This window comes from Microtus ochrogaster, linkage group LG5, assembly GCF_000317375.1.
Source record: "Microtus ochrogaster isolate Prairie Vole_2 linkage group LG5, MicOch1.0, whole genome shotgun sequence".
Lineage (NCBI taxonomy): Eukaryota > Metazoa > Chordata > Mammalia > Rodentia > Cricetidae > Microtus > Microtus ochrogaster.
The window spans coordinates 38,136,051-38,148,000 of record NC_022031.1 but is presented as its reverse complement, the minus strand read 5'-3'; the positions used below and the strand labels follow the sequence as shown (position 1 = coordinate 38,148,000).

The following is an 11,950-nucleotide window of genomic DNA, read 5'->3' as shown; positions in this document are numbered from 1 at the left end:
TAGATGATAGATAGATAGATAGATAGATGATAGATAGATAGATGATAGATAGATAGATAGATAGATAGATAGATAGATAGATAGATAGATAGATGGATGAGAGGAGGGTTGAGCTTATGGAAAAAGAAATGAAAACAAGGTAGAAAAAATCTAGATGGCTCCTCTGCCTTTCACAGAACATGAATGTTGCAGAGATGACTGGGCAAAATAAGTTTATTTCAGACATGATGTCAGTATCATTTCTTTTCTTTTTTTCGAGACAGGGTTTGTGTATCAGCTCTGACTATCCTTGTTGGCCTCGAATTCTCAGAGATCCACCTCTGCCCCCTGAGTGCTGGTATTAGGCGTGTGCCACCGGTGCCTGGCTCCAGTACCTTCCTATTCATCAGTGTTAGCCAGAAGCTGGGCTTGTTTATCCCAGCTGCTCAGGATTCTGAGGCAGGGAATCACAAGTTCAAGGCCAGCCTAGACTGTGAAGTGAATTCAAGGCCAGCCTGGCAAATTAAGCAACACTCAGTCTCGAAAACCGAAAAGAGGGCTAGGGATGTGGTTGAGCGGTAAAGAACATGTCCAAGACAAGGGATCTTAGATTTAATTCCCAGTATTAAAAACTAAAGAAAACAAAGGCAAATCTGGCTGAAACCTGGATCAGAACACGTCTCTGGAACTATGCTCAGTGCCTCACATCACTGCGAGCAAACGGTGAGTCAGGGTTCTGCGGTAAGAACACCCACCCATCACACAGCAACTATGAGTGGTTTTCTGGCCGCAGAGGGCAGTTTCTGCTACTATCTGTCTACAAAGGGGAGGGATGAAATTCTGGAACTTAGCCAGTTTCCACCACCACCATGGTGAGACAGGGAAACCACCACTTCCAAGTCTGTGTCTTGTAGACTACAGCTTGGCCCACAGGAGGGCAGCTTGCTAGGGACATAAGAAGGAAGCTTAGGAAACGCATCTCCTTGGTCCTGGATCTGAGCGGAGAGCTGGAGCAGGAGCAGCAGCTGTGCATGAGTGTGTGGAATTTTAATTGGTTGATTAGTTCCTGGAAGCATGTCTCAGAAGGACTGACCAAGAACCTCAGGGAAAGTGCCACAAATAACATAGAAGGGAAAAGTTACAAAGTATAGAAAACCAACAGAACCGTGGTCTGTAAACATCAACCTAGAGCAGCGGTTCCCAGCCTCCCTATTAATACGGTTCCTCATGTGGTGCTGACCCCACCCCCACCCCACCATACAATTGTTTTACTGCTACTACATAACTGTAATTCTGTGTGTGTTAGGAATCATAACGTAAATATCTGACGTGCACAGGATATCTGATATGTGGCCCAGTGAAAGGGACTTACGACCCCCAAAGAGGTATCGCCCACGGGTGGAGAACCGCCAATTTAGAGAGCACAGCACAGACCCTGAGCTCACCACACACACCAGTATCAGCCTGCAGAACTCAAGCAGAGCTACAACAAAGAATTCCCTTACCCTCTGCCGGGCTCTCAGGTGACCCAAGCCGCAAATGGTCCAGGTCTTCTCTGCTGCCTGTTGCTTTAGGGAATCCAGCCTCTCAATTCAGTGTCGTCGGAGTCCGTCTCTAGTTGTCGGTCCCTGGCCGGAGCCTACAGATGGGGTTCAGTTCTCATTGTCTGTAGACCTTGAAGGTTTCCCTCCCCATCTCCTGCCGTCCACGTCTGCCTATTTGGGAAGACACAGTCACCCACACGGCAGAAAGATGTTCAGGACTTTCTAAGAAGCAGACAGGCTAAAGAGTGAGTGAAACTGTCTTCCTGGCCTCGGCGCAAGGCTGCGAGGCAGGAGGGACATCCTGCTGCTGCTTAATATTTACTGAAAGCTCACAGAGCTTTAATATACACGAGAACAAAATGATGGCATGATCTTTAGCCTCTAGGGGATTGGGCTGTCTTCATTAAAAGCTACAGCTCTGACTTCCCACAGAAGCCGAGCAACAGTTAAGAAACATCACACTGGCAGTGATTGGCTGCTGTGATTGCACTCAGCAAGTGAATTTTTCCAGCAAGATGGAGAGGCACTCCCTGTTTTCTGCTTAGATCCCCAAAGCACAGATTCAGCTCCACTTATGCAGTTATTACACCTTAATTATTACCATTTGCTTGCTTTTTGAGACTGTAAATGTGTGTGTGTGCGCAGCCTACTATGTGTTTGGCACAAATAAGTGCTAATAGCTGTTGGTAGGATGAACAAATGGGATCTTTGCCTGTGAGGATACAGAGAGTATGTGCATGTGTAGGAGCATGTGTGTAGGATGCAGAGAGTATGTGCATGTGTAGGGGCATGCGTGTAGGATGCAGAGAGTATGTGCGTGTGTAGGGGCATGCGTGTAGGATGCAGAGAGTATGTGCATGTGTAGGGGCATGCGTGTAGGATGCAGAGAGTATGTGTAGGGGCATACGTGTAGGATTAAAATAAAAGGTGTTGCTGGAGCTAAATTTTGAAGATGAGTGGGAGTTAACCCAGTGGATGAGAAAAAAAAGCATTCCAGGAAGAGGTAAGAACACATGCCAAGCATGGAGCTATAAGGGGACTCCATCATGACTTAGAGCTATGAAGCCAGCTTGGGTGCTGGATAGAAATAGGCAAGGAAATCTGCATTCACATATGAATTAGCATCAGCTCAAAGAACTGCTTTGATGTAGTATGCTTAAAATAATTGTTTAACAGAGACTATTCATTTGAATCCAGGGATGGGGGAGTCTGGCCAGGATGATGAGGGGCAGTCCTGACAAACCCCAGGGCTGAGCAGTGAGTGCACTGTGACCTTTCTTTCCCAACTTCCTAACAGGAAACTCTTCCCCTCAGCCTAAGATCTGGCAGGTGTAGTAATCACTGGGGCTTTGTCTATGGGAGACATAAGCTTGAAAAACAAACACAAGCAAGAAGAGGATGCGCCAGCCATCTCTCTTAACGTCCGCGAGAAGACCACAGGGACAGGAAACGTTTTCAGGATCAGAGACTACGATATATAAAGGGCCTTGTGACTTGTGATGCGCTACCCAAACATATGACCAGCACAGGAAGGCAGGAGTGTGTGTGACCAGTTCGCTCAACACACACAGGCAAAAGCAACTTTGGAAGGGGGGTTGGACTGTGGCTGCCTGTAGAAACACATCTTAGCAGCGCACTGTCAGCGACACCTGGGAAAAGGACACACTCTATTCCGACTGCGATACCTAGCCTGTGAAGCTCTATTTTCCCCAGTCCTTTCCCTGCACTTTGTATTAATAGTGAACGAGTGAAGAAATGCAGACCGAGTCTATGCAAACCCCTCAAGGACAAGAACTTTCCTATTTATACGCCACAGCGCTGGCAAGTCAGCAGCACTTAGGATGTGTGCAGACCTCTGAGGGGATTGCTGGAAGGTGGGTGGAGAGCGGGCAAGATGCTGTAATGGAACCAATAATCATGTCTCCAGACGGACACTGACAGTTCAAGCTTCCTGATCCAAAGGCGGCAGTGCAATGCCAGTCAGGACTTAGTCATTAAGAATGGTGGACAAGTAGATAATGATATTCCCACCAGATATGAATAAGTAAATTTGGGGGATGAAGAAGCATTGCTAGAGAGGTGTGTGGGACGAGGGTCACCGGCTGCTAGAGCTGAAGAGATGGGATACATCAGCATAAATACGAGCCACTTAGGAATAGGTGTACTGGGAGGAAACAAGGGGTGTGGGAAATGGACCTGGGGAGGTTTTATTATCCATGTTCCAAGCAAAGGAAGCACTTAGAAAACACACGGGTAAAGCTGGCAGAAGAAAGTGGTTAGAATGTGGTCAGGGAATTTGTGGAAGAACCAAGGCTGAGAAATTCATACCTATTTGTGCTTACTCAGGTGGGGAAGGGAACTTCTCCTTTCTTTTCCTTTGGAATGAAGCATTTTTGAGAAGACTAAGGCTGTCCGGTAACACCCGCCACACACATTCTGACTCAGGCTGTGCTTAGGTACTGTTCTGACAAGTTCTGAAACACAATGTTTACTCAATACTAGACATCAGGAGATGGTACTGAGAATCCAAGATTTGAGGAGCATTTGGATCAATCAAGTTATTTTCCCCTAATATTACCAGGGAGTGTGATACTCAGAGCCCTTGATGAAATGACCAGTTTAGTAACAACAATAGCAACAATATCGTAACAACACTTCAACAAGAAATATCTGAGAGCCTTTGACCCAGCTCTCAGGGGGCAGAGACAGGCAGATCTCTGAGTTCGAGGCCAGCTTCGAACAATTTTCCAGGACAGCTAAACAGAGAAACTCTGTCTCAAAAAAAAAAAAATCAAAACCAAGCAAAGAACTATCTGAATTAGGACCAACTCCACCATATTTGCAGGCTTGCCTCAGTTCTCTCTTTAAACAATGGATGTGTTTGTTTTGGTCAGATGAGCTCATGAGAGGGCTTTCAGCTGAAAGGGGATCAGATACCTTTATAACAGGGAGATGCCCACAGATAGGAACCTCTGTCAGAATTTGCTTGTTCAGTTATGCATAAGGTACCACAGCCATTACATCCTTAAAGGAGCCAAGTGGTTAAGGAAAAGCAAGCTCAGCTAACAAGTGGTGAGTTAGGTTATTGGGTTTCCTCACTAGCTTGGTCTCTCTTCTCACCATGTACCTGCAGAAGCCCAAAGAAACATTTTTTTCTTTTTATCTTTTCTTTTTGAGACAGAGCCTAGAACTTGCTATTTAGCCAGGCTGGCTTTGAACTTGAGATTCTTCTGCCTCCGCCTCCCAAGTGCCAGGATAATAGGCATATGTTACCACAGCCAGTGCAGAAAAAATAGTGTTTTCTTGTTTGTTTGGTTTTGATTTTCTGAGACAGTTTTCCTTGTAGCCCAGGCTGGCATTCAAATTGTGGCAATCTCCCTGCCTCAGTCACAAAGTCGGTGTATATGTCTTCAAAGAAGCCCAGGACCAAGCCTGACTATAGGATGGACCTCTGCTCTGATTTGGCCATTGCTCTAGGAGGCTGGATTTATTAAAGGAGGAGGGTGCTGCTAGGTTTGGCCGTGCAGGAGGACAGAGACGAACAGGAACACTCCAGAATGGCTCTCTGGTAAATTCCATTGCTTGGCCTTTTCAACACTCCACTTTTGGATAAGAAGTCAGAATCTATCTTTGGGTCCAAAGTTAAATCCTTAGGATTCAGTTGGAATGAAAGTGTTGAGGGGGTGAGACAGGGGCATTAGTGTATCAGATTCAGGCTTTTTCTCCCAGAAGCCTTTCTTGGCTCTCACCCTTCCCACTCTCCTGCTTCCCTCACACAGAAGAACTGTTCGGCAAAGTGTCCCGAGTGGTATTTATGGATGAGTGTCCTCTGGTGCACGTAGAGGGCCACAAGGGAAGTGTAGGTGACTCAGAAGTGACAGTGTCTCCCTGTCTTTGTCCCCAAGATCCTGCAGCAGGGAAGGCGGCCCCAGGAGACTCTGTTGGGAGCCCCTTTAGTTTCTCTCAAGCAAGTCCTGACAACCTGGGGATGGAGTGGATAGCCGCTCCCATGGTTCCATGTTCAGTTAAACCGACCTTATCCGTTTAGGAATCACATTTGCTGAGCATCTGCTACGGCAGAGCTCCATGCTTGACACTACACCACAACTTATTACCAGCATCCACTCTTTCTTCTGCCCCTATTAGATACTTTCCTCTGAGTTAAATTTGAAGAACAGACGCCATCCTCCTAACGTTTGTGATCTCTGCGTCACAAATACCTAATGTTTAAATGGGGCAAGTTTATGAAAACTGTTGTTATTACGTAAGATGTTCAAAAACCCTCTCCTCTTCCTTATTCCCTCCTACAGAAACTTGGTCTTACTGCTCTCTGGATGGTCAAACTCAAGAGCTCAGATCTCCTATCTCTGATTTGGAGGCCTCACTGGTGCTGGTACCCCTTTGGCCCTGTGCTCTTAGAAGCAGTTTCTGTCTCCCCTAAAGTCCAGCTTGAAGCCAACCGGGCTATCATACGGAAGAGAAATTCTAATGGGGGCAGGGTGGGAATTGGAATGAAGAAAGGCCACAGTCCCACAGAGTCCCCACTCCTTTCCACGATGTTCAGGGGTACAAGTGAGGGAATGCTGAGCCCCATAGGAGGTCAATGCCAAAGTCCTTGGAGCTATGATGCTACAAACGGATCCAATTTTTCCAGGCAAGGGTTCCTACTGGGCATCTCTGGGGCACAGGCTGAGAAAACCTGGGGTTCACCAAAACCACCTGGAAGGTCCCTGGGGTCTCTAGATGGTCTCGCATGGATCCAAGTCCAGAGACTACCTTGATGCTGCCACTCTTACACAGAAGGCCTCTCTGGGGGCCTGGGGAGGATGCCCTCCAGACTGGGGCTGTGCAAGGCAGAAAGTGCAGAGCGCCCTGGGCGTCTCCCTTCATGCCACCCCACGGACTCCCTTAGGGGTACAGACTGCAGTCACTGGGGTGCATCCAATTGCACAGGGGCCCCCTGGGGGCGGCTCCCACACCAGCATCCAAGTCCGGGGAGGACTGTCCAGGACCGCAGACCCGCCCCTCAGGGTGACGGCCGGGTCCCACCGCCCCCGCCCTCGCTTACCGGGACAGTCCCCGTGCGGGACGCGGGTCCGAGGCCGGCGGACTCTAATGCCGCGGGCCCGCGCTGCCCACGGCCGCTCCGGAGCCGACGTGCTGGGTCGAGCGCCGGGAGCGGGCGGCGCGGGCGGCGCGACCGGCTGAGGCCGCCGCGCGCGCGCCCGGAGCACGCCCTCCCCCTGCGCGTGCACCCGCTCCCTGCGCCTCCGGCCGGCCCGTGGGCGCGCGCCGCCCCACCCTCCCGAGCTGCGGGCGCGGACCGCGCTGCTGGGCTAGCCGCGGGCGTGGCGCGCGTGGGGCGCGGTGGGAGCACGAGCGAGCTGCTGCGGCGGCGGCCGAGGAACGGGCGGTCCGGGTGCCAGGGGGCGCCCGCACGAGTAGCCGGCGCTGCGGCGCAGAGACTGCGCCAGCCCGGCCGCCCGCGGCAAGGTCAGCGCGCCCCGGAGCTGGCCCGGGTCTGGGCTGCAGGCGTTGTAGCGAGGCTCCCACCGACCCTCTCCCAGGGCAGAGCAGGGTACGTGCGGATGCTGCCACCAGCCAACACCTGCTCGGGCTGGGAAGAACGCACCTATCCGACTCTATCAGCGCACCCACCCAGGTCTCCGGGCTCAGCATGGGGCACTTACCGTCAGGTACCCACTGGGCTCGGGAGTGGCCAGAGGAACCCTCACAAAGACCATAGCTGCTCCATTTCGCCCTGTGCGCTTGGTCGGAGGCTATTGGTCCTCCACCTCCAGCAACAGAGCTGTTCTGTCATGTAACCCACTTTTTGTTGCAGCAACCTCAGCCCTCAGACTAGCCAAACAGCCAGCTTGTCAGGCCGCTAGCGTTTCTGAGAACTGTAACGCGCATTGCAACAAACTCCACGCTTTGAAGAGGGCAAGAAAAAGACCAAGTCACAAAGCATCTAGCAACTAATTACAGGAAAATAACAGACGATGTTTACATATCCCCAGACCACTCTTATCTAAATTACATTTTAGAGACGTCTTCATTTATGTCTATCAAACACAACTCACATTAATTTTTGAGCATTTAGTATCCCCCCCACACACACTTTCCAGGTGTTATGGGGGAATACTTTGTTCTTAATGTAGAATTTACGTAAATATAGTAGTATATATTATTATCTGATTATAAAACTGATAATAAAAAATGCCAAGTGCAAAGGTACTATTTTAAATACGTTAAATGCCACTCACTGTGTAGCTATGACCGCTCTGTAATAGAGCTCCGGGTGGCCTCAAACTCCAGGCAGCCATTCAGCCCTCCTGCCTTAGTCTCCCAGAGTGCTGGGGTTACAGGCATGAGCTCCCATGGTGGGTGACAACACTATGCCTTGGAGAAATTGTACTGAGGCACAGAGATTAAACAACTTGCCCAAGGGAGCAGAGTTGATGGAAATGAGATTGAAACCCAGGTGTTCTGATATCAGAACCCAAATTGCTGTTGAGGACTGAGAGGCAGCTAGGCATCACAACCCATAGCTACAGAATTAGTGTTAACAAGGGTCACTATCTTTCTTTTCCTGTGAAACTAACATTGAAGAGCAGGCTGCGCTGTCCATGTGGTGTGGGGTACTCATCTTTAGAATTACGTCAGACCAGCAGTTTTAGACAGGGACCATAGAACTGTCAATAGTGTGCCATTCCTAGGCTACTTGATGGGCCTATATGGAAGAGAAGGCTGTTCTAATGTCCTCATAGAAGTGTTCAAAAAGGAAAGCATTTCTTCTTTCCTTCAAAACTATGTCTTGTGCACCTGTAATATGCCATTCCTTGAAGAAACAGGAAACAAAAAGGCACTGTCCTCCTGCCAAGGAGCTGTAATATCAACCCTGAGGGATTCACCCTAATACCCAAGGCAACCATAATCACCTCCCGAAGCCCCTGCGATAGTTTGAATGTAACTGGCCCCCATAAGCTTATAGGGAGTGGCACTATTAGGAGGTATGACTTTGTTGGAGTGGGTATGGCCTTGTAGGAAGTGAGTCACTGTGGGGACAGGCTTTGATGTTTCCTATGTTCAAGTAACTGCCCCGTGTCACAGTCCACTTCCCGTTGCCTTCTGATCAAGATGTAGCCAGCACCATGTCTGCCTGCATGCCGCCATGCTCCCTGCCATGATGATAATGGACTGAACTTCTGAACTGTAAGCTGCCACCTCAATTACATGTTTTCCTTGATAAGAGTTGCCCTAGTTGTGGTGTCTCTTCACAGCAATAGAGTTTTTCAAGACCTGGCACCTTGGGTTTCATCTGGGTGTGGTGGAGCATGCTTGTAATACCAGCAGCACTGGGGAGGTGGCGGCAGGAGGATCAGGACTTAGTCATTCTAAGATGCTGGTGTATTTGAGCCCAGCCTGAGCTACACGAGACTGTTTCAAGCCCCCCCCCCCACCAAAGTGGGCTTCATTCTGGCATTTTCACGGTATAGTTACTGTGCCATGATTACTCCACCCCTATGTTCTCTGCGGACACCCTTCCCCTTCCCAAGTGCTCACTCCTCTACTTTCAGGGTTGTATTTTCCCAGAAGAATCTAGATTCTATGTAGGAGAGAAAACATGATACTTGTTTTTCTGAGTCTTGTTATTTCGCTCAATACAATGATAACTAGTTCTAAGTCCATCTACCTGAAAATGACACAATTTAGTTTTTATGGCTAAATAAAGCCCTATTGTGTATATAAACTATATCTTCTTTTCCATTTTCTTTTCTGTTGATGGACATTGTGCTTGCTAGTCTTAGTCAACTTGACATAAACTAGAGTTGTCTGGAAGGAGGGAACCTCAGTTGAGAAAATGCCTCTGTAAGATCTGGCTGTAGGGCGTTTTTTTTTTTAAATAGTGACTGATGGGGTTGGACCCAGCCCATGGTGGGTGGTGCCATCCCTGGACTAGTGGTCCTGGGTTTTATCAGAGAGAAGGCTGAGCAAGCTAGGGAAAGCTTACCAGTAAACAGGGCCCCTTCATGGCCTCTACGTCAGCTCCTGCCTCCAGGTTCCTGCCCTGTTTGAGTTCTTGTCCTGGCTTCCTTCAATGATGTACTGTCATTATTACAAGGACGTGTAAGCCAAATAAACCCGTTTCTCCCCAACTTGGTTTTAGTCATAGTGTGCCGTCACAGCACGATAAGACAGGCACCAAGGTTGATTCTGTATCTTGGTTTCTGTGAACAGTACCACAATAAACATGCGTGTACAGGAAAAGGATCCCTCAATACAACAGCCTATGCCCATTTGCCAAAGAAGCAGTGGGCTTTGTGCCTATTAGGACTGGTGTGGTGGTTTGAATGTAATTGGCCTGCATAATCTCATAGGGAGTGGCGCTATTAGCAGGTGTGGCCTTGTTAAAGTAGGTGTGGCCTTGTTGGAGAAGTGTGTCATTGTGGGGGTGGGCTTTGATGTTCAAGATACCATTCAGTGTCCCTGTTGCCTTCTGATCAAGATGTAGCCACTACCCTGTCTGCCTGCATGCCACTATGCTCCCCACCATGATGATAATGGACTGAACCTCTGAACTATAAGCCAGCCTCAATGAACTGTTCTCCTTATAAGAGTTGTTGTGGTCATGGCATCTCACAGACACAGAGCATAGAAACCCTAACTAAGACAGCTGGTCTTTGAAAACCCTCATCTGAGACTGCTGTAGTAAAAATAACAGAATCAGAGAGCTTTTACGACAGGGCTCATGATTTTCAGTTTGGAAATCTTTATCCCAAGCATCAAAGGTGATGTAAAACATCCATGTTTACTCAGCCTCTTTTCCTTTAGTTTCAGAAGGAGAGCCGCTTCCTTCTGCAGACTGTCAACTCACCCACCTGTGCCTTTGATCACGTTTCCCTTTGTTCCTTCTTTTGCTTGATCTACCGTCATTCTGAACCCCAGCTTTCTCCCTTATTGGCTCCCCCACCTTCAGCCTATAAACAGGACCAGGTTTAAGAAGCTTTTCTACTGACTCATTGTCTTATTCCAACTGCTGCCTGTTACTGGTTGAGATTTTATGTGTTGCAAATTTAATCCTCAATGCTACAGTGTTGGGAAGTGAGGCCTGACTCAGTAGTCAGAAAGGTGCTGCCTTGGGATGGGTTAATGTTGCTAGAGTGGGCTCATCCCAGAAACAAGTTCGGCCCCCTGCCCCCGCCCCTTGCCCTCCTGGCTTCCATCATGAGATGATGTGGTACAAAGACCACACTCTTGGGCACCCCAGCCTCCAGAACCATGAGCCAAATAAAGTTTTGCTTGTAAATCATCCGGTCTGCGGTAGTGTTCCAGCAGCCTGAAATGGATAAGAAATTGCCTAGTCTGTTCCTAAGCTCAGATTGCACAAGTTAAGTGCAAATAGTTCTTTTTTAAAAATATGTCAATTATACTTCAATAAAGCTCTTTTGCCCACTTTTGGGTGGGCCTTTTTTTTCTGGAATATGTATGTGAGAGTGTGCATGTATGTGTGCACTGAGTATAGCAGACAAACCACGCTACCACTGACCACAATCCCAGTCCTATATTTTTGTTTTTGACCATGGATACTAGTTTATAACTCCTGTCTAAATGCAGGTTATAGAAACTCTTGTCTCCCCTTGCCTTTAGGTGGCTGTATAGAAATACTGACTTAATAAATCACAAGGTCTCCCTCATTTAGAAGGACCATGCCCCATTCATTGGAGGAGGAATCTGAACCGACAGGCCATTCTTGGGGTTCCCTGCCCAGTTTATTAGAGCTCATACCTATTCAATAAAGCCTACACAAACACCCTGAAGGACAGAATTTGGACAGCTTTTTGAAGCAGAACATACAGAGACTTGCAGGGAGGAGATCATAGACTATTTGGCATGCTGAGAAGATAGAGACTCCTGTGTTTGAGATGTTTTCAGGTGAAGACCTATGTATCTCTTTATCTGTGTTCTTTAAGGTCTTGTTTATGGCTCCATGAAGGATCGTGTTTCCCTGAGTTCTATGAGTGACCTTGCTGAACAAATCAAACCTGAAGAGGTCATCATGAGAAGTCCAGTTTGTAGTGCATTGGTCAGATGTTCTGGAGTCCTAGACCCACAACTAGGTCTGAACAGGGCAGTCTTAGGGCCCAAGCTACTAATCAGTCTGTGAGACCCGATACTACTTCAAGGCCATGTTGGCAAGGTGGACAAGTTTTCCTTCCTCCCTTTCCCTTTTTCTTTCCTTCTGTCTCTCCATTTCTCCATCCATCTTTCTTCCTTTCCTTCTTCATTGTGTGCCAGGGGTTGAAGCCAGGACGTTGCAAGTGCACTGAGCTTGTCCTGGACGATAGTGTCAGAGTGGACAGGATTGGAGGATGTCCAGCTATGCAGAGTCACTGTCCTGGACGATAGTGTCAGAGTGGACAGGA

At 48.3% G+C, this 11,950-nt stretch overlaps 2 protein-coding genes across 4 annotated transcripts in view; one reads left to right on the top strand and one right to left on the bottom strand.

Moving 5' to 3' along the window:
• Phf24 (PHD finger protein 24) overlaps nucleotides 1-7,374 on the bottom strand; it is a 29,875-nt gene extending 22,501 nt beyond the window's left edge. The window contains exon 1 of one of the 3 annotated variants that reach the window (XM_013351887.2): nucleotides 7,214-7,374. The gene's annotated coding sequence lies outside the window, so the exon portion shown is untranslated. Of the gene's footprint in view, nucleotides 1-1,484; nucleotides 1,565-6,591; nucleotides 6,671-7,213 lie in introns of those variants that run through there. The other 2 variants (XM_026786624.1, XM_026786622.1) reach the window with 2 other exon arrangements.
• The window catches only part of LOC113457738 (translation initiation factor IF-2-like), a 15,386-nt gene continuing 4,954 nt past the window's right edge, over nucleotides 1,519-11,950 (top strand). Inside the window, exons 1-2 of the mRNA XM_026786602.1 lie at nucleotides 1,519-1,693; nucleotides 6,591-7,219. Coding sequence (XP_026642403.1) covers nucleotides 1,519-1,693; nucleotides 6,591-7,219 — 804 coding nt within the window. The remainder of the gene's footprint in view (nucleotides 1,694-6,590; nucleotides 7,220-11,950) is intronic.